We start from the raw sequence: 27,683 nt of genomic DNA, 5'->3' as shown, positions 1-27,683 counted from the left end.
CCTGCCTCAGGGCCTTTGCATTACTCTTCCAGCTGCTTAGAACACTCTTCCTCATTTTCTTTGCATGGTTCATTCTTCTTCTTTAGATTTCAGTGTAAATGCCACCTCCTCAAAGAGGCCTATCTTGACCCTTTACCTGAAATAAGCTCAACTTTATTCTCATCGCAATCCTTGTTCTATGTCTTTCAGAATATTTGCTTCAACTTGAAGTTGTCATATTTGTTTGCTCTTTTTGTTTATATTCTCAAACGGAATGTAAGATCCATGAGCCTATATACCATGTCTCTCTTGCTCACTATTATACCATACCCCAGACCTAATAAGTGACTAACCTACAGGAGGTGCTCAGTAAATATTTACTGCAAAAATGAATGACAACATCAATTTCCTATGTCATCCAGAGAGGGAATTCAGTGATTGGGGGATGGGAGGAAAGAGAAATGTCACTGTATACCCTTTTGTACTGTATGAACCAGGACTATGTTAGCTATTCAAAAATAAATTTCAGGGGCGCCTGGGTGGCTCAGTGGGTTAAAGCCTCTGCCTTCGGCTCAGGTCATGATCTCGGGGTCTTGGGATCGAGCCTCACATCCAGCTCTCTGCTCAGCAGGGAGCCTGCTTCCCCCTCTCTCTCTGCCTGCCTCTCTGCCTACTTGTGATCTCTGTCTGTCAAATAAATAATTAAAATTAAAAAAATTTTTTCATTAAAATTGGAAAAAAGAAGGCAGTGGTACTGTTTCAGTCTAGAGATGATGGTGGCTTGTACTAGCTTGTGGCAGTGGGGCTGGGAAGAAGTGAATAGATTCTGTATCTAGGATTGTGGAGGCTGAGAAAAATTAAGGCCATCCCACCTCAGGTTTAGCCATAGCATAACTACAGCCATCTTAGCTTCAGCAGCCATCTCAGGCCCCTGTGACCAAGGGCTGAACTTTCCCCTACTTTACTTTAGTTCCAGGGACCCCCACCCTGGTTTAGTTCCAAGAAAGTACCCCACCCTGCAACACCCCGGCAACAGCTAATCAGCTTACTGCAGAAAGTCTGAAACTCCTCCCCCCAAGCCTCTTGTAATGACCCATTTAAAACCCCTGCCTTAACTAGCCTCGAGGTCCAAGTCCCAACTCCGCTGTGTCGGGTATACTTGGGCCCAAGCTTAAGCTTGTCAAATAAACCCTCATGTGATTGCATCGGTGCTTGGCTCCTTGGTGGTCTCTCAGACACAAAAACTCGGGCATCACAGGATTTCATGATTGGGAGGGAATGAATAAGGTGTACCTAAGAATGTCCATCACAGCATTATTTATACTAATAAACAATTAGAAACAACTTAAATTTCTAATGACAGGGTAATAGTTAAGTAAATCATGGCACATCTACTTGATTAAACAGTATTCTTTTTTTTTTTAAGACTTATTCATTTTACAGAGAGAGAGAAAACACACATGTTCACATGCGGGGGAGGGGGACGGGCAGAGGGAGAGAATCTTCCAGCAGACTCCCCCCTGAGCACAGAACCTGACTAGACTCAGTCCCACGACCCATGAGATCACAACCTCAGCCTAAACCAAGAGTCAGATGCCCAACTGGCTAAGCCACCCAGGGGCCCCCAGCATTCCATATTTTTAAAGAATTTGTAACATGGGAAACTGTTCATGTTATATGAGGTAAGAAAAAAACACAGGATATGGAAGAATTTATACAATATGTCATAATCATGTAAAAACCTCTAAAATTATGTACTGTGAAAAATAATGGAATAGAGCAAAAATTAATAACAAATAGCTGTCTTTGAGTTGTGGAATTATGAATTTCCAAAATTATGCATTTCTAATCTCTAGATCATATCCAAAGCAAAACCATAATCCCTCCTTCCTGATTTGTGGACTTAGCAGGAAACCTGGATTCTTTGGTTAACTCCAAGTTGGCAGTTAAAGGTTTCTTTCCCTTTTTTTTTTCCCCCAAAGGAAATAGAAGTTTATTGAATACAATGCAAGGGAGTGGCAGGTAGGACAGTAGAGAGGTTGTCTGGCCAACAGTTTCTTTTCTTAAGAAAGAACACCAGATTTGGAGAAGAGTCCCTTGCTAAGGTCCTGGACACAAACAACTCTATAGTAGCTGGACAGCCTTTTTTTTAGAGTGATTTTTCATTAATTTTGATTAATTAAAATTGATGTCTATTCATTGTAGATAAAGCTGGAAAACTAGATAAGTAAAAATAAGTCACTTATAATACCAATATCATAAAAACCACAACTGAAACTTTGATATCATTTCAGTTTTAAAAATGAGTATGTAAGGGGGCACCTGGGTGGCTCAGTTGGTTAAGCAACTGCCTTCAGTTCAGGTCATGATCCCGGAGTCCTGGGATCGAGTCCCACATCGGACTCCCTGCTTGGCGGGGAGTCTGCTTCTCCCGCTGATCTCTCTCTCCTCTCATGCTCTCTCTCTCTCTCTCAAATAAATAAATAGAATCATTAAAAAATTTAAAAAAATGAGTATGTAGGGGCACCTGGGTTGCTCAGTTGTTAAGCCTCTGCCTTTGGCTTAGGTCATGATCCCAAGGGTCCAGGAATCAAGTCCCACACATCTGGCTCCCTGCTTAGCAGGGAGTGTGCTTCTCCTTCTCCCTCTGCCCCAGCTCGTGCTTCCTCTCTCTCAAATAAATAAATAAATAAAATCTTTTAAAAAAGATTTCGGCTCAGTGTGGAATCTGCTTGAAGATTCTCTCCTGCTGCCCCGCTTCTCCTACCCCCCACCCCTGCACTTGCACAGTTCTCTCTCAAATAAATAAAATCTTTAAAAAAAAAAGAAAAGAAGCTTAGAGTGAGTTAGGAAGTAAGGAAGGGAAGGAAGAAGGAAAAGCCTGGAAAGGAAAAAGATCTTAGATCAAAGATTGTAAAAGCCAAAAAATTTTTTTGCAGAAAACTCCTGTTTTAAATCAAACCTTATGTGGAACTCACATATGAAACAGAAAAAAGTGAAGCAGTTCTGGTAAACTGGGAATGGGTAACACAAAGCTATACCTGCTCAGCCTCCTCTTAGCATGGTCATCCCCATGCCCCCAGTAGAAGCTGTCTGGGCCCCTCTTGTTATCTTATGATGAAACCTTCCCTCTGAATTTTAAAACCACTGGACAAACAAGACCAGTGTATGGCGTAGCAACCTATTCAAATTGCACGTAGAATCCTGAGAAGGAATTAACATCACCTCTAAGCTATTACCTTTACAAAATCATACCTAGAAAGCATACGAAACTCCTAAATCTATTTCTCCAACTAGCCTTTCCTCCAAGGGCTGATATACTTAAAGCACAGCCACTCAAATGTCTTTCTGTCCTTTCAAACTTTCTGTCATTTTAAAAAGCACAACAGTCATTATTTTTACCGTCATACTGGTTCCCTTCTTCAAGTTCCCCATTTTCTCGCCACTTTGGAATGAGTACTGACTTTCCCTTCTCCTTTTAAGCTCTAGTCACCAACTCTTATTAATTCCTCCTTTCAGAGAAACGTAAATTCATTGTTTCTCTACTTACATTGCCACCACTTTCATTTGCACCCTTATTACCTCAGGCCTGGATTGCTGCAAGAGTCTCCCAGTCTGTACACTATTGCCAAATTAGTTTGTGTGCAATTTAAGATCAACTGGATCTGGTTAGCCTTCTGACCCGATTTCTGGACTGTTCTCTGGTCTAGGCTTGTATCTTTCCTTCATACTATAGGATATTCCCACTTTCCAGTGTGTCTTTTATGTTAAGAGTTAGAAAAGCTAGACATCACTCGTGGCTTTAGGAATTGTCTTGGGATTGTCTTTAGGAATGCTCTTAGCATTCTGATCTCTTTGATTCCTGGATCTGACTGCTTTAGTTCTGATCTTATTTTGGTGCCTGGTCTGACAGTGAATTACATTTTCCTTTTGGTACTAAAATGATTATGTCATATTACTGCCTAGCAGTTTTGGTTCTTCTTCTTCTTATTATTATTTAAAGATTTTATTTATTTATGTGACAGAGAGAGATCACAAGTAGGCAGAGAGGCAGGCAGAGAGCAGGCAGAGAAGCAGGCTCCCCGCTGAGCAGAAAGCCCGATGTGGGGCTCGAACCCAGGACCCCGAGATCACGACCTGAGTCGAAGGCAGAGGCTCAACTCACTGAGCCACCCAGGTGACCCTGGTTCTTGTTTTTAATGTCTTGAGTTTAGCCAGTGGCTTGAAAGAGGTTCTATTCAGAACAAACTCTTCAACCTGGCACTCAGGACTTTCCTTCAACTGTAACTTTTTCTTTTTTTCCCAAGATTTTATTTGTTTGAGAGAGAGAGAGAGAGCATGAGCAGGGAGAAGGAGCAGAGGAAGAGTGACAAGCAGACTCCCCATTGAATAGGAAGCCTGATGCGGGGCTCAATTCTAGGACCCCAAGACCATGGCCTGAGCCAAAGGCAGATGCTTAACCAACTGAGCCACGCAGGCGCCCCTCCCTGTATACTGTTTAAATGCACCTTTCCACCACCACCATGTTGCACAGCTCTAAGCAGAATCATTCATGTATGAGTCATTCTGTTAATGATTTCCCATACTACAATATCCTACAATTTATGTTTTATGTTCTCTTTTCCCAACCCATTGTAGCCATTCTTTCTCCACAGTTGTGGCTCCTAGATGCCCACTTGTTGTTAGGGCCCCACTCCTATTTCTAGAACCAGTCCTGGCCAGAAACATGAGGTTTAATAATTCTGGGACTCAGTAGCATCTTACTCCTATAATTAGTCCAATGTTATCACTCTGTTCTTCAGTTCTATTAAATGAGCTTCTTTCTAAGACCTGGGTCCCAGTCCTAGTACCTTGTGAGCTTTTTAAAATTTTTTAAAGATTTTATTTATTTGACAGAGAGAGAGACATAGCGGGAGAGGGAACACAAGCAGGCGGAGTGGGAGAGAGAGAAGCAGGCTTCCTGCAGAGCAGGGAGCTTGATGCAGGGCGTGATCCCAGGACCTTGAGATCATGACCTGAGCCGAAGGCAGACTCTTAACAACTGAGCCACCCAGGCACCCTATCTACTACCTTGTGTTCTGTTTTGCCTTGGTAACATGCCTAGGACTTTAGTCCTATTGGGAAGCTCTCACTACTTCTTATTAAAACTCCCTCCTGCCAATTGCTTGCTAAAATGCTTGACCAACTGTTGCCTATTGCCACATACTTAGGCTACTGTTGGCATGCTAGACTAGACCTATAGCTGGGCCTGTCTTATTTACTGCCAGCTTCATCCCAGTAGAAAGGTCTAATCATATCTTGTGACCAGTTCTCAATCTTTCCCGCTATGCCTAGCAATAGCTATCTCAAAATGAAAGAGTATTTAAGCTCTTTTAAAATGTGATGCTCCATGGGGTGCCTGGATGGCTCAGTCGGTTAAGCGTCTGCCTTTAGCTCAAGTCATGATCCCGGGGTCCTGGGATGGAGCCCCACATCAGGCTCCCTGCTCAGCAGGGAGTCTGCTTCTCTCTCTCTCCCTCTCCCTATGCCCCTCACCCCACTCCCTCTCCTGTGCACGTGTGCGCTCTCTCTCTCTAATAAATAAACTAAACCTTAAAAAAAAAAAAAAGTGATGTTCCAGGGGATCCTGGCTGGCTCAGTTGGAGTAGAGTATGTGACTCTTGATCTTGGGGTCTTGGAGTCTGAGCGCCACATTGGGCATAGAGATTACTGTAAATAAGTAAATAGATAAAATGTGATGCTTCGATCAGAAAAGCAGTATTGAGATGTTATCTGATCATGAATGTCAACTCTCTTGTTATTGTAAATACTTATGTTAAGTGAATTAAAGTCACCTCGACTATAAAATCTGCAAACTTTTTTTTTTTTTTTAAGTAAACTACTCCCAACACGGGGCTCAAATTCACAACCCTGAGATCAAGAACTACATGCTCTACCAAAAGAGCCAGGCAGGCATCCCAGAATTAGCAGGCTTTTAAAATATGACTTTCTAAACATCTTTACCATATTGGGTACTTTATCTCCTACTGTTGACACAAAATATATGCTGGCCCTATGATATGAGCTGATCTGAATCATAACAAAGCAAAATTCAAAAAGAATAAATAACAAAAAAGAATCATATTAAAGTGATCAAAATAATTCCTAGCAACTATAACCATAAATTATAGTACATGAAAGTAAAAATGACTGATTTAATGGATCACCTGCCCAAGTTATTTGTTCAAATGCCAAGAAGCCACTTCCGGGCCATACGAGTGTTTCCATATTTTCTTTTGCTTTCCTTACTCTGGAGAGAAATCTCAGGTGTACTTACGCACATTATCAATTTATCACCTCATTAAATTCTGCAGCCCCAAATCTATAAGGCACATTTGGAATTACAACTGCAAAAAAGCAATGAAGAAACCTTATTTTGTTCTTGTAAAACTTTATTTCAGTTTAGATAAACAAACAAACAAAAAGCAAATGTTATTTATGTCATCAAGGGATAGGTAGGAGTATGATCATCCTTCTTAGCTGTGAGCTGGCAAACTCCAAATGAGAGATGTAATCTAGGTAAAAGACCCTTATTATTCCAGAGTATATTTACCTCCCAAAGAGATCATGAAAATTAGTCAAAAAGATTAGAAAAAGATTTACATGGAGTCATATCAGAGAAGGAGAGGAAGTGATGCCTAATGCTTTGAGAAATTCTGCTTCCATTTAATAGTCAGAAGAATTAAACCTTGAAGATCAGGAATAGGTGGTTTATACCATACGTACTGGAAACAATGATATGTACTTTTGTCAGTTTCATATGATTATTAGGATTTAAGACGTTATTTATAATCTAGATGTAGGCCCAAACAGTTATTAGTCAGTGCCAAAAATTGGAAAATTTTGTTTAGAGGAAACATAATGTTTAGAGGAAACATAAATATATGACTATTTGGGTCTTGTCTTAATTTACATTTAAAAAGTCCAATTTTAATGTCTACCAGAAAGAAAGGACATGGTAACAATTTTACACCTGAAGAAGATTCCAAACAGAATGTCCCCATTAACAGCAGCAACCAAGAAATCTAATTGTCTACAGTTTTTATTTCTGATCAAGTATTAGTTTCAGTTTTTATGGAGACTGCCTTCTGTTAACAAAGTTAACAGAACCTGTCAGTTTAACTGTATCACTGATTTCTAAGCTCTCCTCCCACTGTATTTTCTTTCCTCTTAAACTAAGATGTACCTAGAAATAACAAGACAACTCAGCATAGCTATAGTGGCCTTCAATAATTTTGCTTTACTAATTAGTTGATCTTATTCCAGTGAAGGCTAGTATCAAATCTATTCAAAAGTCTTTGATTTTACAATTACTTATAATAGTAGAATACTGCATAATATACAGAACTCTTGATCAATAGTCTTCTACTTATATCTCATAACCAGTTATCATTCTAAACAAACTATTTACACATGTAAAATATGCAATATTCTTTAAAATAAATATACAATATATAGTTTCTACATTCTCAGACAAGCTTAAAAATGAGGTAATTAAAACTTAAATGATTAAACCTTTACCATTCTGGAAATGGCTTAGGGAAATGATGGCAAACTTGTTTTTTTTTTTTTTCTTTAGTTCTTTTCATTTTTCTTTGAGTGCTTCTGAGTACCTCCTTTTCTAAGCTGAAAAATTATGTAAAAAGTCCTTAAGCTTTGTTGGATAGTCTGTCATTACCCCAGTTGCTCCCAAATCAAAAGCTCGTTTGTATTCTTGTTCTTCATTCAAAACCCAAATATACACCTGAAAATTAGAAGCATGAGAAATATGAGATAAAAGGTTAAAAGTAGAAAATTATTATTTTTTAAAGATTTTATTTATTTATTTGACAGAGAGAGATCACAAGCAGATGGAGAGGCAGGCAGAGAAAGAGAGAGAGGGAAGCAGGCTCCCTGCTGAGCAGAGAGCCCGATGCGGGCCTCGATCCCAGGACCCTGAGATCATGACCTGAGCCGAAGGCAGCGGCTTAACCCACTGAGCCACCCAGGCGCCCAGAAAATTATTTTTTAATAGCCTACACTATTTATACACTACAATCTCAGCGTACTTAGAAACAACATTTTAAGCCTGTAATTTTAAGAAATCATTGAACTGTTTAAATTTTTTTTTTAAAGATTTTATTTATTATTTATTTGACAGAGAGAAATCACAAGTAGACAGAGAGGCAGGCAGGCAGAGAGAGAGAGAGAGAGAGAAGCAGGCTCCCTGTCGAGCAGAGAGCCCGATGCGGGACTCGATCCCAGGACCCTGAGATCATGACCTGAGCCGAAGGCAGCAGCTTAACCCACTGAGCCACCCAGGCGCCCCTAAATTTTTTTTTTTACTTTACTCATTAAATATACACTGTCCCACCCTCTGGCTTCAGTTACTCTCACCTATACATATGTGGACTCCAGTTACTAAAATGCCAGTGCTTTCTTGTTAAGTTTAAGGCAGAGCTTAAGGTCTTCATAGGTGAACCAGTAAAGCAGCAGCATCAGAGCTGGAACCAAATCAAGTTCCTGCCCTTTACACTACTGTTAAACTGGTGAGCTTATACTATTTCCAAAATGCGTCATTCCGGAAACTTACCTGAATGCCTCTGGCAGTGAGGTGGTCAAACAAGGCTTTTCTCATTAGTAAGCTAGAAAAGAAAAGCAGAACAGATTTAGATAGTCTTACCTTTTAGTCCTTAGTCCTAATTTAGTCCATTTAGAGTTTATCCCAGTGCTTTAGCGGCAGTAAAGCAATCACCTCAAGTCATAACTGCGGTGGATATTTATGTTCTAACTGCTCAATCTCCTTTCACTGCTGGCTGCTTGCTGGTGGATCACCAGAACCTCCTTTCTATTCCTTCTGTAACTAGATCCTCAGGAGACCCAATCTTACTGAACCTGCTCTGTAGACAAGAGGCTTCCTCGCTTTCCCTGTTGACACCGTTAACAAGTGAGAAAGAGCTGAGAAGTCTGTTTCTAACTTTCCAAGTTAAAATAAGGCCATGAACTTGGGCCAGGTTCTATAATATAGTTCATTTACATAATGGTTAGTCTTTCCTGTGTTATCTTAGAAACCTAAAGTCCATTAATTACACTATAAATAGGAAACCTGCGCTTTTTAAAAATGCTAAATAATTGACTTAAAAGTAAACTCTTAGACTATAAATCACTTGAGCAGGATGGGAGCGAACTCTACTGGCAAGTTAAACATATTGTTTCTATTCTGTTTATGTCTGTTAAAATGATGAAATAACAGGGACTAAAAACCATATGCACTTAATACCAATTAAAAATGCAACCCTGAAAACCAGAAATTGAATCAGGAATAAAGCAAAAAAGAATAAACCTCGTGGCACAGAGAAAAGATAAAAACTAGTTTTCCAACTCTGCAAGAGGAGCTAAGTAATTTAAAAGGTTGTGATTTAGGACTATTATTTAAGCATTCCGGGTTCCATTTTAATGCAAAATATAAAAAATAAAATAAAATAAAGCAAAATATAGCACAGCAACATCGTGGTATTTACCTAAAATTAAACACAACATGTCTGAGAAGGGAAAGTATTTTCTTTAAAGTTGATCTCCACCCTAAAGGTGGGGCTTCCTGTCTGCTGTTAAGTCTTCGTGCAGCAGATTTTTCATAGGAATATGCCACTAGTCAGTATACACTTTTACATACAGTTGTACGGTTATATACACACTTCTTTCCACCACATCTTTGACTGTGGGTTAGTGCAGAGAGCAAATGCCATGCCACCTCTTCTACTAACTAGCTAGAGAGCCCGAAGTTAATCATCTGCCTTTGGTTGCCCCTGAAGCTGGAGGAGATTATCTCTCAAGATGCCTCTTAAGGTTTTTCGACTAGTAATTAGAGTAGTTCTAAATGATTCATATACATCCACCCATAGAGTACATGCTCATCGTGTCCTTGTTACAAACCCCATGTAGAAAGCTTGCTCTAAATTACAAACACGGTATGTAACAGATACAGCTAAAACAATAACTCGTATATCAAGAAACTAAAATTCTTACATATCAGAAAGCCAGATGAGAAACTTTTGACTTCTGGACATTGTGTGGGGTTCTTTTAGCCTGAGGCAAAATAAAATTTGAATCATAAATTAGAAACACAGAAAGATATCAGTGTGATAAAATAAAATGAGTTCAAAAACAAACAGTGGCCTTGCATTTAGTATGTGCTCAAAAAATATTTGTTAAAAAAAAAAGTAAATTAAAACCCACTTGGGTTCTCTGATTCTATTGATTTTGAGATAACTTTTTGCTACCACTACTAAAAGGTTAAAAAAATAATTAAAGTTCTCTTTCTAGACCCTGGGTGCCTGGGGCTCATGTCTCTTCTCTTTTTTGGTGAAGCTTCTTTCTCTCACTTTGTCTGGTATAACTTAGTAATAGTAGGTTTAGTACATTTGCTGCTGAAGTGAGCACTGGTATTTAGTAAACTTAAACATACAACCAAACTTTACTACAAATGAAAAGATATATGGGGCAAAAATGTGACTAAAAAACCCTAGAAGCATGTTTTTTCTTCTCCTTTCAATAATTGAAGACATGGGCCATGTTCTTTCTTTTTTTCTGTTCGTTTTTTTTTTTTTTTTTTTAATTCCGGTTAGTTAACATATTAGTATAATATTAGTTTCAGGTGTACAATATAGTGATTCAGCAACTCCATACATCACTCAGTGATCATCATAATAGGTGCACTCCTTAATCCCCATCACCTGTTTAACCCATCCCCACCACCCACCTTCCTTCTGGTAACCATCATAGTTGATGGTTACCAGTCTGATGGTTTACCTTGACTCTAGTTAAGAGTCTGTTTCTTGGTTTGCCTCTCTTTTTCTTTTGCTCATTTTTTTGTTTTTGGAATTCCACATAGAAGTGAAATCATATAGTATTTGTCTTTCTTTGACTTAACTTTGCTTAGCATAATACTCTCTAGCTCCATCCATGTCATTGCAAATACCAAGGTTTCATTTGTTTTTATGGCTCAGCAATATTCCATAGTATATGTATATATACCATATCTTCTTTATCCATTCATCTATTGATGAACACTTGGGCTGTTTTCAATAACTTGACCATTGTAAATAATCTGCTATAAACATCGAGGTGCCTATATCCCTTTGAATTAGTATTTTTATATTCTTTGGGTAAATACCTAGTAGTATGATTGCTCGATTGTGCGATGGTTCTATTTTTACCTTTTTGAGGAACCTCATTACTGTTTTCTGCAGTGGCTGCACCAGTTTTCATTCCCTCCAACAGTGCGTGAGGATTCACCCATTTCTCCACATCCTTGCCAACACATGTTGTTTCTTGAGTTGTGTTTGTTTTTTTTTTAAGATTTTATTAACTTATTTGACAGAGAGAGAGAATACAAGCAGGCAGAGCAGTAGGCAGAAGGAGAGGGAGAAGCAGGCTCCCAACAGAGCAGGGAGATAAATGTGGGGCTCGATCCCAGGACCCTGGAATCATGACCTGAGCTGAAGGCAGCCGCTTAATCATCTGAGCCACCCAGGCACCCTCTTGAGTTTTTTATTTTAGCCATTGTGTCTTCTGCCCATTTAAAATTAGATTATTCATTTTGGGGGTACTGCATTTATAAGAACTTATATATTTTGGATACTAACCCTTTAACAGATCTGTCCTTTCCCAAATACCTTCTTTCATTCTGTGGGTTCCTTTTAGTTTCATTAGATTGTTTCCTTTGCTGTGCAGAATTTTTTTTATTTTGATGTAGTCTCAATATTTTATTATTGATTTTGTTTCCCTTGTTTCAGGAGATGTATGTAGAAAAAAGATACTGTTTATGTTCTCTTCTAGGATTTTTATGGTTTCAGGTCTCACATTTAGGTCTTTTTTTTTTTTTTTTAAAGATTTTATTTATTTATTTGACAGAGAGAGATCACAAGTAGACAGAGAGGCAAGCAGAGAGAGAAAGGAGGAAGCAGGCTCCCTGCTGAGCAGAGAGCCCGATGCGGGACTCGATCCCAGGACCCTGAGATCATGACCTGAGCCGAAGGCAGCGGCTTAACCCACTGAGCCACCCAGGCGCCCCACATTTAGGTCTTTAATCCATTTTTAATTTATTCTTTCTGTATGGTGTAAGAAAATGGTCTAGTTTCATTCTTTTCCATGTTGCTGTCCAGTTTTCCCCAACACCATTTGTTGAAGAGACATTCTTTTTCCCATTGGATATTCTTTCCTGCTTTGTCAAAGATTATTGACCATATAATGGTGGGTTCATTTCTGGATTTTCTTTCTTTTTTTTTTTTTAAAGATTTTATTTATTTATTTGAGAGAGAGACAGTGAGAGAGAGCATGAGCGAGTAGAAGGTCAGAGAGAGAAGCAGACTCCCCGCGGAGCCGGGAGCCCGATGCGGGACTCGATCCTGGGACTCCAGGATCATGACCTGAGCTGAAGGCAGTCGTCCAACCAACTGAGCCACCCAGGCGTCCCCATTTCTGGATTTTCTATTCCATTCTATTAATCTGTGTGTCTGTCTTTGTGCCGGTATTACACCGTTTCGATTACTACAGCTTTGTAATATAACTTGAAGTGCAGAATTGTGATGCCTCCAGCTGTGTTTTTCTTTTTCAAGGTTGCTTTGGCTCTTTTGGGTCTTTTGTGGTTCCATACAAATTTTAGGACTGTTTGTTCAGCTCTGTGAAATATGCTGTTGGTATTTTGATAGAGACTGCATTAAATGTGTAGATTGCTTTGGGCAGTATAGACATTTTCGCAGTATTTGTTCTTCCAATCCATGACCATGGAATCTCTTTCCATTTCTTTGTGTCATTTTTAATTTCTTTCACCAGTGTTTTATGGTTTTCAGAGTACAATTCTTTCACCTCTTTGGTTAGATTTATTCCAAGTATCTGAGTGTTTTGGGTACAATTGTAAATGGGAGTGATTCCTTAATTTCTCTTTCTGCTTCATTATTGGTTTATAGAAATGCAACAGATTTCTATAGGTTGATTTCATATCCTCCGACTTTGCTGAATTTATCAGTTCTAGTAGTTTTTTGGTGGAGTCTTTTTGGTTTTCTATATGTAGTATCATATGCAAATAGTTAACATTTTACTTCTTCCTTGCCTCTTTGGATGACTTTTATTTTCTTTTGTTGTCTGATTGCTGTGGCTAGGACTTCCAGTACCATGTTGAATAAAACTAGTAAGAGTAGATATCCCTGTCTTGTTCCTTACTACAGAGGAAAAGCTCTTAGTTTTTCTACATTCAGGATATTAGCTGTGAGTTTTTCATATATGGCCTTTATTTTAATGTTGAGGGTTTTTATTATGTGTGGATGTTGTACTTTGTCTTTTCCCTATGCTTTTTTTTGCATCTATTGAAATGATCATATGGTTCTTATCCTTTCTTTTATTAATGTGATGTAGCATGACTGATTTGCAAATATTGAACCTAGGACCTGTTCTTTTAAATTATCTTTTCTATACTTGAACTTTGGACTTATGCTGAGTTTCGTCAGTTTCCTCAGCTTCCTGGAGCAGCACAACTACCTGTGTCATTAATGTTGGATTGTACCCAGAGCATATCTCTGGTTAGCCTCTCTCTACTCTGAAAACTTTTAAGTTTAACAGCATATGGCGATTTCCATTCCCCCTGGATCTTCACTTCTTGTTTCCTTTCTAATGCCTCTTGTCCGTACTCTTGGAATAATTCTGAGTCTCCGCACTTAAATTCCTTTTTTTCCCCCTTCTCTCTGAATTCAGTTTTTCTTAGAAGCTCTCTAAATAAAATCCTCTTTTTCCTAACTGTAGCCCGGATTGAAAATACTGGTTGCAACTTCTGGAATCTCAGGGATTTAGTGTATCAAACACTACCTCATTAAAGAAATTATCATGTTGTCTTAGGAAGTACCCACCTTCATCTATTAAAAAAAAGTTAAAACACACACCATATTCTACCTTGTCTTAATCCATGATTACGTTTTAGAGACAAGATTAATCTATGAAGTTTGTTCATTTGTATTTCAGTAATACCTGCTCCTAAAAGAAACACATGGGAGATAATCTAGAGAGGACAACAGTTCATGCCAAGCCATAGGAAGCTTAAGTATTTCAGGAGTAAATGGTCAGGAATCATTTTAATCCAGCAAATGAAAATGGTTTCTTTGTAGGCAAGAAGTGATTTCTGTTTTGTCTGAGAAATAGCTACAAAGGCTGCCCATAAATATAATTGGGAATAGATAAAATAAACATGCTCATCACGAAGAAACTCAAATTGGAAAACAAGCATGAAACATAAATGCTGAATACAACGGTACCGACCAAATTGTTTTTCTTACCAATAATTCCTAATGACTGCTGCACTAATGTTCAGCTTGCTCTTTTAAAGTTCTGTTTGGGGATGAAAAAAGTTTCCATGCAGGTGAGATCACATTTAATGTAATTTTTTTTTTTTTTTTAAGTAATCTCGAGGCCCAATGTGGAGCTTGAACTCACAACCCTGAGATCAAGAGTTCCATGCTCTTAGCCAGCCAGGTGCCCCACAAATTTGGAGTTTAATGGAATTTCAGCTGCATATTGTGACTGAGGTATAAATAAGTTAGGGCAGTTGGAGGGCAACTGCTATTACGTGTTAGAATAAAAGAAGTATTAAGCTTCAACATTTAAGGTCACTTCTTTGTACCTGACTTCTGAGTACACAGGCACAGAAAGCCGTTGTTACCTGAAATGGGTCCAGATGAAATACTTACAATATTATTCATTTTTAAAAAATGTGTCTTAATTATATCAAAAAGCATTATTAATACAGGTCAGTTAACCCAACATGTAAATAACTACAGAGATCTATTCTTTTTTTTTTTTAAGACTATTTTTAAACCCCCATGTGGGGCTTAAACTTATAACCCCGAGATCAAGAGTCACATGCTCTACTGACTGAGCCAGCCAGGTGCCCCTATAGCTACCTATTCTTTATCATTTACATTGATATTAGTGAGCCTTGATCTTAGTCCCCCTGTAATGATAACTGATGAAAACAGAGTAACCACTTACTTCAGTATGATAGAAGGCATTGGGATTTCAAAAAACTGTTCTCGAATGGGCACAAAGGGCAAGAGGCCAGTGAAGAAAAGGCCAAGAATGAGCAGAACACGTTGTAGACTGAAGAGAATAGGAATATCTGAATTCTAAAAGACACAAGCAATATTATGTTACTTCACAACTGCTCAAATAAAGAGGATTATTTCACATCCTCAAAATTTCCACGACTGTATCTGGACATTTGTTAAAAGTACCCCCTGAATTATCAATATCCATCTCTAAACCCACCACACTTAAAAATGGCTAGTCCCGGGACGCCTGGGTGGCTCAGTTGGTTAAGCAGCTGCCTTCGGCTCAGGTCATGATCCCAGCGTCCTGGGATCGAGTCCCGCATCGGGCTCCTTGCTCATCAGGGAACCTGCTTCTCCCTCTGCCTCTGCCTGCCATTCTGTCTGCCTGTGCTTGCTTTCTCTCCCTCTCTCTCTCTGACAAATAAATAAATAAAATCTTTAAAAAAAAAAAATGGCTAGTCCCTGCCAAATGGGTCAGGATCTGTCGTGGAGCCCTATACTGTTAATTGATGATACTTGAGTTTCTGTATTCCCTATCTCTGCTTGCTCCACCACTTCTGTCTGTTGGTGATAGATCATTAGAGAACCAAATGGAATAAGATAAAGAAATGAATAAATGAAATATTCAGCAACCTTACTCCCATTTAAAAAAATATTAACTAAAGATCGATATATATTCATATATATCCACATAGAGATATATAGGTATTCCTATCTATAGATATAGTTATATATTAGTTAAGCAGGATATGATATTGATACATCTATAGGTAAAATATAAACACTGTTGCAAATATGTCATCTTTCTTTTTTTTTTTAAGATTTTATTTATTTATTTGACAGAGAGAAATCACAAGTAAGCAGAGATGCAGGCAGAGAGAGAGGAGGAAGCAGGCTCCCCGCTGAGCAGAAAGCCCGATGTGGGGCTTGAACCCAGGACCTGGGATCATGACCTGAGCCGAAGGCAGCGGCCCAACCCACTGAGCCACCCAGGCGCCCCAAATATGTCATCTTTCAACTATATTATGCATCAAATATAAATAGGATTTTGTAAGCTAGTCCAAGAATCTAGCCATCATTTTAGATTTCTATTGCAAAATGTGTTAAAGGTCCCAAAACCCTTAGAATGCAAGCCTTATATATATATATATATATATAAGAACTCTTTATATATATATATATATAAGAACTCATATATATATATATGAACTCTCTTCATCTTGTAAAACTGAAATTCTGTGCTCAGTAAATGGCCCCTCATATCCCCATCTCCCTAGCCCCTCCTATATTTGTCTTTAAAACAAACAGAAATTATGGTAAAGTTGATTTTTCTGTTTTTTTTTTAAATATTTTATTTATTTATTTGAGAAAGAGCATGAGAGAAAGAGAGATCCCGAGCAGGAGGGAGGGGCAGAGGGAGAAGCCGTGGCAGTCCATTCCAGGACCCTGAGAGCATGACCTGAGCTAAAGGCAGACACTCAACAGCCTGAGCCACCCATGAGCCCTACAGTTTATTTTTTTCTATACAAAAGTAATATATGGAAAAAGTCATGCAGAAAAGTAATTTATTTTAAATATTACCTCTAAATTACCCACTTCTTTATTAAAAAAAAAAAACAGTAAGTAAGTTTGAGGATTTCTTTTGCACCTATGTTCACATGCTGCTTTGTAACATTTTAGGCTAATTTATATACAGGTGTTTCCGCTGTAACATAGTGTACAAGTCCCTGAAAAACTTGACTTCTGCAAATTCATACACTAAGAATAACAGAGCTTATGGGAAAAACTGAGTTGGGGCCAACCCTCAAAACTTAAATAGCTTTGGACCCAGAGAACTAAAAACAGTAACCGGTACTTCTGGAAAGCCATGCCAGGCTGCCCGGGGTGGGAGAGGGCGGGCTTTGGTACACTGACCCACCACTGACGTAACAGCCGGGGCCACTCCATATCTTCTAAAGTAGAACATCCGGGAATCTTGCCAATTTACAACTTGGATGGACTGAGAGGATATTATACTAATGAAATAAGGCAGACAGAGAAAGACAAATACCATAATGATTTCCCTTATGTGTGGAATCTAAAAAGCAAAACAAATAAACAAAAAGCAGAGACTGACCCATAAATACAGAAAACAAACTGATGGTTGCCAGATGGGAGGGGAGAGGGGGAGTGGAGGGAGGGGAGTGGGGGGAGGGGAGCGGAGGAGTTGGGAGAGGGGAGAGGGGGAATGGGAGTAGGGGAGCGGGGGAGTGGGTGAAGGTGAGGGAGAGATACAGGCTTCCAGGTATGGAATGAATAGGTCATGGGGGTAAAAAGGGACAGCACAGGGAATGCAGTCAATGGTATTGTAATACTGTTACATGATGACTGGTGCTAGCTCCACTCATGAGCACAGCATAAATATAATTTGTGGAATCACTAGTATCACATCGTGTTTCAATTATACTTGAATAAATAGAATTTATGAAATGGCACCCAGGCATTTGTATTTTTTTGAGACTTTTCAGGTGATTCTAACACACAGCCAAGGTTAAGAACTACTCCATTGAGTAAGAGTGAATTAAAAGTCATTACGTGGGACTAAGGGCCTCATGTTTTCCCCTCCCCACTGTGTGCCCCTTTTTTCTTTTTATACATTTTTTAAAATTTAAATTCAATTAGCCAAGTTATCTTTGTATTTTTAGTTTCTAGCGTTTGGGAATTAAAGGGCTAATGTAGAATTCTTACAAATCATACTTTTAGAATTATAAAAGATGCATGACTTAATTATATGACATGTTCATTATATGAATAACAAATATGATTGAGACTTTTTTTTAAAGACTTATTTATTTATTTGACAGAGAGAGATCACAAGTAAACAGAGAGGCAGGCAGAGAGAGAGAGAGAGAGGGAAGCAGGCTCCCTGCTGAGCAGAGAGCCCAAGGCGGGACTTGATCCGAGGACCCTGAGATCATGACCTGAGCCAAAGGCAGCGGCTTAACCCACTGAGCCACCCAGGCGCCCCTGATTGAGACATTTTTACTGCGATGTTCAAAAATTACTGCTGGAACTTTTGGGAGTGGTTTTTTTTTTTTTTTTTTTAAGATTTTATTTATTTATTTGACAGACAGAGATCACAAGTAGGCAGAGAGGCAGGCAGAGAGAGAGGAAGGAAAGCAGGCTCCCTGCTGAGCAGAGAGCCCCGATGTGGGGCTGGATCCCAGAACCCTGGGATCATGACCTGAGCCGAAAGCAGAGGCTTTAACCCACTGAGCCACCCAGGCGCCCCCTTTTGGAAGTTTTTAAATTCTAAAATGACAAAAAGCCAGACTCTTCAAGAAAAATATGTGAATCAAGGGGAAAGTTCTCCGATTCTGGGTCAAAAGTGGACTTTGTATTTTGAAACACTAGAGTCACAAAAACTTGTAAAAACAGAGTCCTATGAACCTTTAACCTAAGGTTCTCCAAATGGTAACATTTGTTGTAACTGTCATACATCAAAACCAGGACTTGACACTGGTTTATCGCTGGGGTTTTTTGTTGCTGTTTTCCCCTTTCTTTTCTTCTTTTCTTTAACTCCCTCCTGGCCCAGAATATCACTGTTAATTAGACTATAGACCTTACTCAGTTTCACTTTTAAAATCTACATTCATTTGTGCATGCGTTTGGGTTAATGCAGTTTTTTTTATTTGAAAGAGAGCGAGAGGGACGCCTGGGTGGCTCAGTTGGTTGAGCAGCTGCCTTCGGCTCGGGTCATGATCCCGCCGTCCTGGGATCGAGTCCCACATCGGGCTCCTTGATCATCAGGGAGCCTGCTTCTCCCTCTGCCTCTGCCTGCCATTCTGTCTGTCTGTGCTCGCTCTCTCTCCCTCTCTCTCTCTGACAAATAAATAAATAAAATCTTAAAAAAAAATATTTAAAAGAGCGAGAGAGGTATCACGAAGGACAGGGAGAGGGAGAAGCAGACTCCCCACTGAGTGGGGAGCCTGATGCAGGTCTCAATCCCGGGAACCCAAGATCAGGACCTGAGCCAACGGCAAATGCTTAACCAACTGAGCCACCCAGGCACCCTGGTTTAGTGCAGTTTTAACAGTGTATCAATTTCTTTAACCACCACCACAAGCAAGATGCAGAACAGTTCCATCACACACAACTCCCTCCTACTACCTTTTGGTATTTGCCCTCACTCTCTACCTGACTCCCAGTCCCTATCCCTTGGTAACCACTTATCTGCTCTTCAATGTGTACAGTTTTGAGAATGTTACATAAATGGAATCATATAGTATGTAACCTTTTTGTTTTTTGGTTTTCTTTAAGTTTTCTTTTCTTTTTTAAAAAATTCCACTTAGTTAACATACAGTGTTATATTAGTTTCAGGTGTATAATATAGAGATTCCAGGGTGCCTGGGTGGCTCAGTCTTTAAGCGTCTACCTTCTGCTCAGGTCATGAACCCAGGGTCCTGGCATCCCAGGATGTCCTGCATCAGGTCCTGGCATCCCAGGAGTCCTGCATCAGGCTCCCTGTTCAGTGGGAAGCCTGCTTCTCCCTCTCCCACTCCCCTTGCTTGTGTTACTTCTCTCGCTATGTCTCTATCAAATAAATAAATAAAATCTTTAAATAATAATAATAATAATCATAATCATATAGAGATTCCAGTATGTAATCTTTTGAGGTTAATTTTTTTCACCAAGCAAAATGTCTTTGAGTATTAGGACAGCCCAAGTTGTTACAGGTATCAATAGTTCATTTCCTTTCATGACTGAATAGTATTGTATCATGTGGATATGTCAGTTTGTTTAGTCATCTACCTGTTGAAGGGCATTTTGGTTGGTTTCCAGTATTTTGCTATAATAAACAAAGCTGCTATTAACATTCATATACAGGTTTTTATGTGCATACGTTTTCATTTTTCTGAGGTAAATGCCCAAGAGTGAGACTGCTGGTTAATATGGGAAGTGTATGTTGAGTCTGGTAAGAAACCACCCAATGAATGAAGAGAGTGGCTGTACTATTTTACATTCTCACAGGCAAGCTGGAGAGATCCGGCTTCTCCTCATCTTCTCCAGCATTTGCTGTTATCACTATTTTTTACTTTTTAAAAACATTCGAGTTATGTAAAACAACCAGCAGGCGACAAGCCCTCCAGTATAGTCACTTTTAATAATACGTGAAAATACCATTAGACAACAATTAGTTAGGGAAAAGTCTTAGCACTAAATTCTTAGCAATCTGAAGCCATTCATCCCAATGATAGCCGTTTTCTTCTTTTGTACACAAGCAACCTTGGAATCTCAGAGAGCCTGTGGCACATCCATAAAAATTACCTGCTTTAATGAGGGCTTTAACTGTACTTTTAATTATAATGGTGCCAATTCTGGATCTATATTTTTACCTTCTTTGCTCGGAAGGAAGGCCTTCCCAAAAGAAATCTTTGTATTTTGAATTGCTGTTTGTGTCACAGTATTTCTTCTGCCCTATCACCACTATCACTTGTATTCTGAAAGAGAGTCTTTCATGCTTAAGGTTTTTTAACATTTTGAATTTCATATTCTCCTAGCTATACTTGCTATAGTATATAAGCCATACTTATAATACGTATAGTATATAGCTAAACTTGCTTAGAGAGGCTTAGCATACCATGTCAAAATATATCAAATTGGGGCAACTGGGTGGCTCAGTAGTTTAAGCCTCTGCCTTCAGGTCAGGTCATGATCTCAGAATCCTGGGATTGAGCCCTGCATCAGGCTCTCTGCTCATCGGGAAGACTGCCTCCCTCTTTCTCTCTGCCTGCCTCTCTGCCTACTTGTGATCTCTCTCTCTCTGTCAAGTGAATGGATAAAATCTTAAAAAAAAATAGGAAAGAAAAATGAATAGAAAATTATCAGAAACTAGAATAAAAATTCATTTAAAAAATATATCGGGATGCCTGGGTGGCTCAGACGGTTAAGTGTCTGCCTTCAGCTCAGGTCATGGTCCCAGGGTCCTAGGATCGAGTCCCGCATCCGGCTCCCTGCTCAGCGGAGTCTGCTTCTCCCTCTCCCTCTGCCTCTCCCCCTGCTTGTGAGCTCTCTCTCTCTCAAATGAATAAATAAAATATCTTTAAAATTTTTTTTTAAGTATATCAAATTAATTTTTATAGATATATTTTCTTCAAACAGAAAAATTTCAGTGGGTAGATGGCCCTACTTTTATATACCACCTGATAACTATGATCCTGGCTTAATTTGATTAATTCTGATTGGGAGGTAGGGAACAAAGACACTTGAACTCTAGAGTCAAAGGACTAAAATCTTTTCCTCAATTTAAAATTACACAAAAATTTCTATAACCTAACAAAAAACAGACAGGAATCTAACCTAACAACAACAACAAAAGAACAGGAATCATATTTTGTTTCATAATGTACATAATAAAATGTTGGCAAACAACTAATATTAGCATGTGAAAATAAGAATTCTGTAAGCCAGCCCCAAGTACATGATTTCTTTTCTTTTCCTTTTTTTTTTTTTTTAGAGATTTTATCTGACAGAGAGATAACAAGCAGGGGGAGTGGCAGGCAGAGGGAGAAAGAAAAGCAGGCTCCCCGCAGAGTGGGGGGAGCCCAATGCAGGACTCAAACCCAGGACCCTGGGATCATGACCTGAGCTGAAGGCAGTTGCTTAACCCACTGAGCCCCCCAGGCACCCCCAAGTACATGATTTCTATTAAATCCATTACCTCTGGGCGCCTGGGTGGCTCAGTGGGTTAAGCCTCTGCCTTCAGCTCAGGTCATGATCTCAGGGTCCTGGAATCAAGCCCCACATCAGGCTCTCTGCTCAGCAGGGAGCCTGCTTTCCCCTCTCTCTCTGCCTGCCTCTCTGCCTATTTGTGATCTCTCTCTCTGTCAAATAAGTAAATAAAATCTTAAAAAAAAAATCCATTACCTCTATTACTAAACTTCTGGTTAGGTGCTTCTACCCAGTACCATCTGTCTTTATATCAAGGATTTGAAATAAGATACTTTTAAAAATTATTACTGTGGTGACATTTATAGATATACAACAACAGCAAGAAAGATCATTCTGGGGGAGCCTGGGTGGCTCAGTGGGTTAAGCTGCTGCCTTTGACTCAGGTCATGATCTCAGGGTTCTGGGATCGAGTCCCGCATCAGGCTCTCTGCTCAGCAGGGAGCCTGCTTCCCTTCCTCTCTCTCTGCCTGCCTCTCTACCTACTTGTGATCTCTGTCTGTCAAATAAATAAATAAAATCTTTAAAAAAAAAAAAAAAGAAAGAAGATCATTCTGTATCATTTTGGAAGCTTACCTCTCTGTAGCACTTTTCTACAATTTCGTAACTGGCATTACCCCAAACCGTTATGTGTTCTCGTCTATATTGCTTCACCAACTCTGAAACCTGCATGTGAAAAATGCAAAAGTTTATGCATGCGCCTACTGGTAAATCCACTTATGTTACTTCACTTAAAAAATGGATTACAACTGACTATCTGCCAGTGAATAATATAAACTTCGGGAAGAACCGATATGTGAATTCTGATTATTTTATAAAATATAAGCAATTACATACATCTTACCATTCTGTGATTTATCTAATAGAATGCAACTATTTAGTCATTTGATATAAACTAACTGCAAAGGAAGCAAGTAAATTTGAAGAAGTTAATTATACCCATGCTATAACAACTGGTTCACAGGAGCTCAGTTTTATCCATGACTGGGACAGGACAGCTTGCTCTGAAAATAGGCCTTCCAACAGTAAAGTGATATTTTCTACCAGGGCATTATTTAAAACAATACGGATCCCTAGAGTATCACATTTCCTTGAACATTATCAGTCTATGAAGTCACTTACTGTAGCCTTACTTAGTTTGTGAAATCTGATAGAACACAGCCAGAAGAGGGACTGGCTCACATACCTTTTTTATCAGCACATTGTTGTTGACCTTGATATCGATGTTAATGGGAGTGTTAGGAAAGGCCTCAAAAACTTCCTTCAGTAATGGAATTCGGTTATCTTTTCCTTCACATTGGCATGCTGAGGAAGCAAGATTTGTAAAAGTATTTTTAAAAGATAACATTCACTTTTTTGAGGATTGGGAGAAAAAAAGATCAAGTATTGTTTTCACAATAGGATGTATTTATATAGGACATGTACAAAATGATGAAAAGTAAGAAGAAGAAGAGGAAAATCATCTAAAATCCAACAACTTAGATAGAACCATTGTAATCATTTAGTATACTTTCTCTAGTCTTTTTTTCCAATGCATAATTTAATACAGTTACAGTGTAGCTATAGATCTTAACCTGATCTTTTTACAAAAGTCAAAAAAAAAATAGTGCATGTTAATACACTTAGAATTTAGAATTATGGGGCGCCTGGGTGGCTCAGTGGGTTAAAGCCGCTGCCTTCGGCTCAGGTCATGATCCCAGGGTCCTGGGATCGAGCCCCGCATCGGGCTCTCTGCTCGGCAGGGAGCCTGCTTCCCTTCCTCTCTCTCTGCCTGCCTCTCTGCCTACTTGTGATCTCTGTCTGTCAAATAAATAAATAAAATCTTTAAAAAAAAAAAGAATTTAGAATTATGATTTAAAGTTTTTTTCATTAAACTTTTTGAGATTCATTTGGAGTTATAAGAAAAATACAGAGATTTATGCACCTTTTACCCAGATTCCCCGATAACCTCTTATAAAACTATAGTACAATATCATAACCATGACATTGATATTATTCTAATCCACCAATCTTATTCTATAATTATTTTAAATGGTTTTAAAATGTTCCATTATGGGGCGCCTGGGTGGCTCAGTGGGTTGAGCCGCTGCCTTTGGCTCAGGTCATGATCTCAGGGTCCTGGGATCGAGCCCCGCATCGGGCTCTCTGCTCAGCGGGGAGCCTGCTTCCTCCTCTCTCTCTGCCTGCCTCTCTGCCTGCTTGTGATCTCTCTCTGTCAAATAAATAAATAAAATCTTTAAAAAAAAAATAAAAAAATAAAATGTTCCATTATGCAACAATTTAATTATTTTAATTTAACCATTCCCCCAGAAAGGTAACAGAGTTTGCCATTCCAAAATATGCCACTTTGGCATAAGGATTATTTTTAACTAAAGGCAACTGAGATGAAGCAGATACAAAAGAAGCCCTCTGCCCTTTCCCATTTGCCGAGAAACAGGACTTAAATTTGTACAGAACATAAATCACCAACTTTAGGCCCTTATTGGCACCACAGAACTCTGCATAACGAACTATTGACTAGACTTTATCTTCCATTATTCACCCATATACTTACCTTGCCACGATTTGCTACCCTAAAAACTCAAAATCCTTATTTGTCTTGTCAATTCTCTGAAAATGTATTGGATATTTTTGTTAAGATGCTAAGAGCACCTGGGTGGCTCAGCGGGTTAAGCCGTTAAGTGTTTGCCTTCGGCTCAGGTCATGATCCCAGTGTCCTGGGATAGAGCCCCGAGTCAGGCTCCCTGCTAAGCACCCCACTCCCTTGCTTGCGCTCTCTCTTCTCTCAATCTCTCTCTCTGTCAGATAAATAAATAAAATCTTAAAAAAAAAAAAAAGATGCTCTATAAACTCAAGTTCTAGCCAGACTTTGAGTTACTCATCCCTGAGTTTCTGCCATGATAAGTATATTAATAAATTTGTTTGTCTTTGTCTTGTTAATCTCTTTTGTTACAAGTCCTTCCTGAGAACCTAGAGGGTAGAAGAGAAAAAAGATCCCCTACATTCTACTAGTGGATACTGAGGTTGTTTGGGAAGTTCTACTATAATATCACCATTGAAAATTTTCAGAGATTGAGAATATGTATGTTCAGGCAAGGGAAATACATGCTAATTCAGGAATGTGTTAAAGAATTGTATCAGTGTAGCTATTCAAAGAAAACGGAGTAAAAAAAAATTAGAAGAGGATTTTTAAACACTTTTTTACCTTTCCTGACAGTTATTTTCTTTATTCTTTCCCTAATCTCTTTTGCCTTGAATCATTTACATAATATATATGCATGCTATATAAGTATCATGAAATTTGTCCTTCCATCCAAAACTTCGATCGCATTTCTATATGAATAACAAAATGGTAACAGATCCTTTATTTCATTTTCACTGTACAAAGTGTATCAATGAAGTAAATCCATGTCAAAAAATTATTTTTAATAAAGGCTCATATGAAAAGGCAGCATGTAAATGAGGAAAAAAAGGAAAAATGTATTACTGTTTTGTAATGTGTGGGCAGGATATGAATGAATTGTCAGTGATTATGTTCCCTGCCACAAGGACAAAAACCCATCTATGCTGGAAAAAGGTAAGACCCAAGAGAAGCAGAACCATAGAATGCCTCGAAGAGTCCCTTTTGTGCCCTTGGATTCAATAATGTTTAACATCAGATCCACCACTATTATAGACAGTTAATGATAAAATAAATCTCTGTTGTTTCTTTTTCCCCTTAAGCTGGTGTAAACTCATTTCTGTTACAATCTAAAACATCTGAACATTATATTCTAGTCCCACACTGTTTGAGATGGTAGCCATTAGCCACATAGGGCTATTTAGATTAAAATTAAATAAAACTTTAGTCCCTGAGGTAGACTAGCCACATTTTAAGTTCTCAACAGTCACATGTGGTGACTACTGTTGGCTACTGTAACTGGCAGTGCAAACACAGAACATTTCTACCAACACACTCCATTTAAACAGTGCTATTTTAATTAAGTAAAAATTTTGTTAGCTTGTTAAGTGTGGAAAAATTAATTTGGCAGTCGAAAGAATTGCCATGGGCGATAGCTATTCACACCCAGGTTAAGATGTTTGCAAGGATCAGCTTAGAAAAAAGTCAAACAGATAAAACTAACTTTGGAACATTATATGAGAAGAATGTTGCATCTAATAGTGGGAGAAACAAGGAAATTAAAGTTATGTTAATAACTAAGAAAAAAAAAAGCCCATCCTAAAAGTGATGTTAAGATATTTACAATAGATGCCTCAGCCAGCAAGAGTGTAGAAAATGAGCTGGGGAAAAAAGTTTGTCTCCAGTAAAGTTCTGGGCAGAAGAGAACCATCGAGGAAATACTACAGAAAGAGAGAGAGGAGAACAAGAGTGATAGGCAAAACAAAACAAAACAAAACAAAACAAAAAACAAGAGTGATAGTGCCATAAGATGTGCTGGGTGATGGAATGAGTGAAATGGCCTCTAAAAGCATGCTGGAACTTGAAAACCGACCATTCTGACCAACTCTAGATTACCCAAATTATGTATCTTTCATGAAAAAAAGGCTATTTTCAAGTAAGCAGGATAGGTAATAACAAACCCTTTGGTTAACACATTTTTATATTCTTTCTTTATATTTATTTTTTAATGTAGCCTGTGGCACATCAAAGCACCTTAAAAAAAAAATTACTTCTTCAGTAAAATTCTGAACCACAAAGAAAGCAAGAGGCCTAAAATCTGTATTCCTCTGAGAGTTGGTAGTCTCTCTCTCTCTCTACAGTACTTAAAAGTAAGCAACAGTTCGTTCTGAGCAGGGGAATAAGACCAAACAAACAAACAAACAAAAGAGGAGGAGGGACAACTATCTGCCTGAGTCAAGTTTTTATAATACAGTATCTTAGCCTATTTCAAATGCAGTAAACTTCACATTTGAGGCAGAGTCTTAAGTTAATTGTGATTAACTGAATGCAATATGAACAAAAAATTAATTCTTTTTATAGGTGTCCAAAGCTTGAGAGTACATGGCAGTGCTATTAATAAGGCATATAAAGAGACTCTTGGGGTGCCTGGGTGGCTCAGTGGGTTAAGCCTCTGCCTTTAGCTCAGGTCATGATCCCAGGGTCCTGGGATCAAGCCCCACATCAGGCTCCTGCTCAGCGGGGAGCCTGCTTCTCCCTCTCTCTGCCTGCCTCTCTGCCTACTTCTGCCTATTTGTGATCTGTGTGTGTGTGTGTGTGTCAAATAAATAAATAAATAATCTTTAAAAAAATAAAATAAAATAAAGAGACTCTTTAGGGGAGCCTGGCTGGTTCAGACAGTAGAGCATGTGACTCTTGATCTCAGGGTCATGAGTTCAAGCCCCATGTTGGACAAGGAGCCTACTTAATTTTAAAAAAAAGAGAGAGAGAGAGAAAAAGACTCTTCAGAAGGAGAAGAAGCGTGGTACAACTGAACACTGGCCTGGTTAGAAGGAGACCTAATTTCAAGTACTAGCTCTGTCATTTATTTGCTGTATGACCTTAATCAAGTTAATTTATATCTTTAGGCCTCAGTTTCCTTATCTAAAACAGGAAGAGATAGAATTATATGGTCTCAAAGGTCATTGCATATTCATAAATTTTATGACTTTATGATAAAGGTATATAAATAAAAACTTAAAAAAAAGAAGTATAAAATCTGAAAAAAAAAAAATTAGAATAAATTTCTTCCTCAAAGGAACTTACAATCTTTGTGAGGCTTTGGCTTTGCTCTGCAAGGGGAAAAATTAAACAAAACAAAATGAAACCCCCCCAAATAAAAAAGAACCTTGACTTATGAAGTATTTTAACTTTCACAAATCTATAATTGACATAAATATATAATAGCTTGGCAAATATAATCCTGTTAATCACAAGAATGAAAA

The 27,683-nt window shown here is 38.6% G+C and overlaps 1 protein-coding gene across 2 annotated transcripts in view; it reads right to left on the bottom strand.

Annotated features, from left to right (window-relative positions):
- Positions 1-6,392: 6,392 nt before the first annotated feature.
- Positions 6,393-27,683, bottom strand: part of GDPD1 (glycerophosphodiester phosphodiesterase domain containing 1) — a 56,122-nt gene continuing 34,831 nt past the window's right edge. Inside the window, exons 5-10 of one of the 2 annotated variants that reach the window (XM_047708115.1) lie at positions 22,987-23,105; positions 22,377-22,466; positions 15,034-15,167; positions 10,024-10,083; positions 8,591-8,642; positions 6,393-7,762 (exon numbers count right to left, since the gene is read on the bottom strand). In XM_047708115.1, coding sequence (XP_047564071.1) covers positions 7,640-7,762; positions 8,591-8,642; positions 10,024-10,083; positions 15,034-15,167; positions 22,377-22,466; positions 22,987-23,105 — 578 coding nt within the window. In that variant the 3' untranslated portion in view covers positions 6,393-7,639. The remainder of the gene's footprint in view (positions 7,763-8,590; positions 8,643-10,023; positions 10,084-15,033; positions 15,168-22,376; positions 22,467-22,986; positions 23,106-27,683) is intronic. The other variant, XM_047708116.1, reaches the window with a different exon arrangement.

The sequence above is a fragment of the Lutra lutra genome, chromosome 16 (genome assembly GCF_902655055.1).
Source record: "Lutra lutra chromosome 16, mLutLut1.2, whole genome shotgun sequence".
Classification (NCBI taxonomy): Eukaryota; Metazoa; Chordata; class Mammalia; order Carnivora; family Mustelidae; genus Lutra; species Lutra lutra.
Note: the sequence above shows the minus strand (reverse complement) of the source record. Positions and strands in the feature narration are given on the sequence as shown.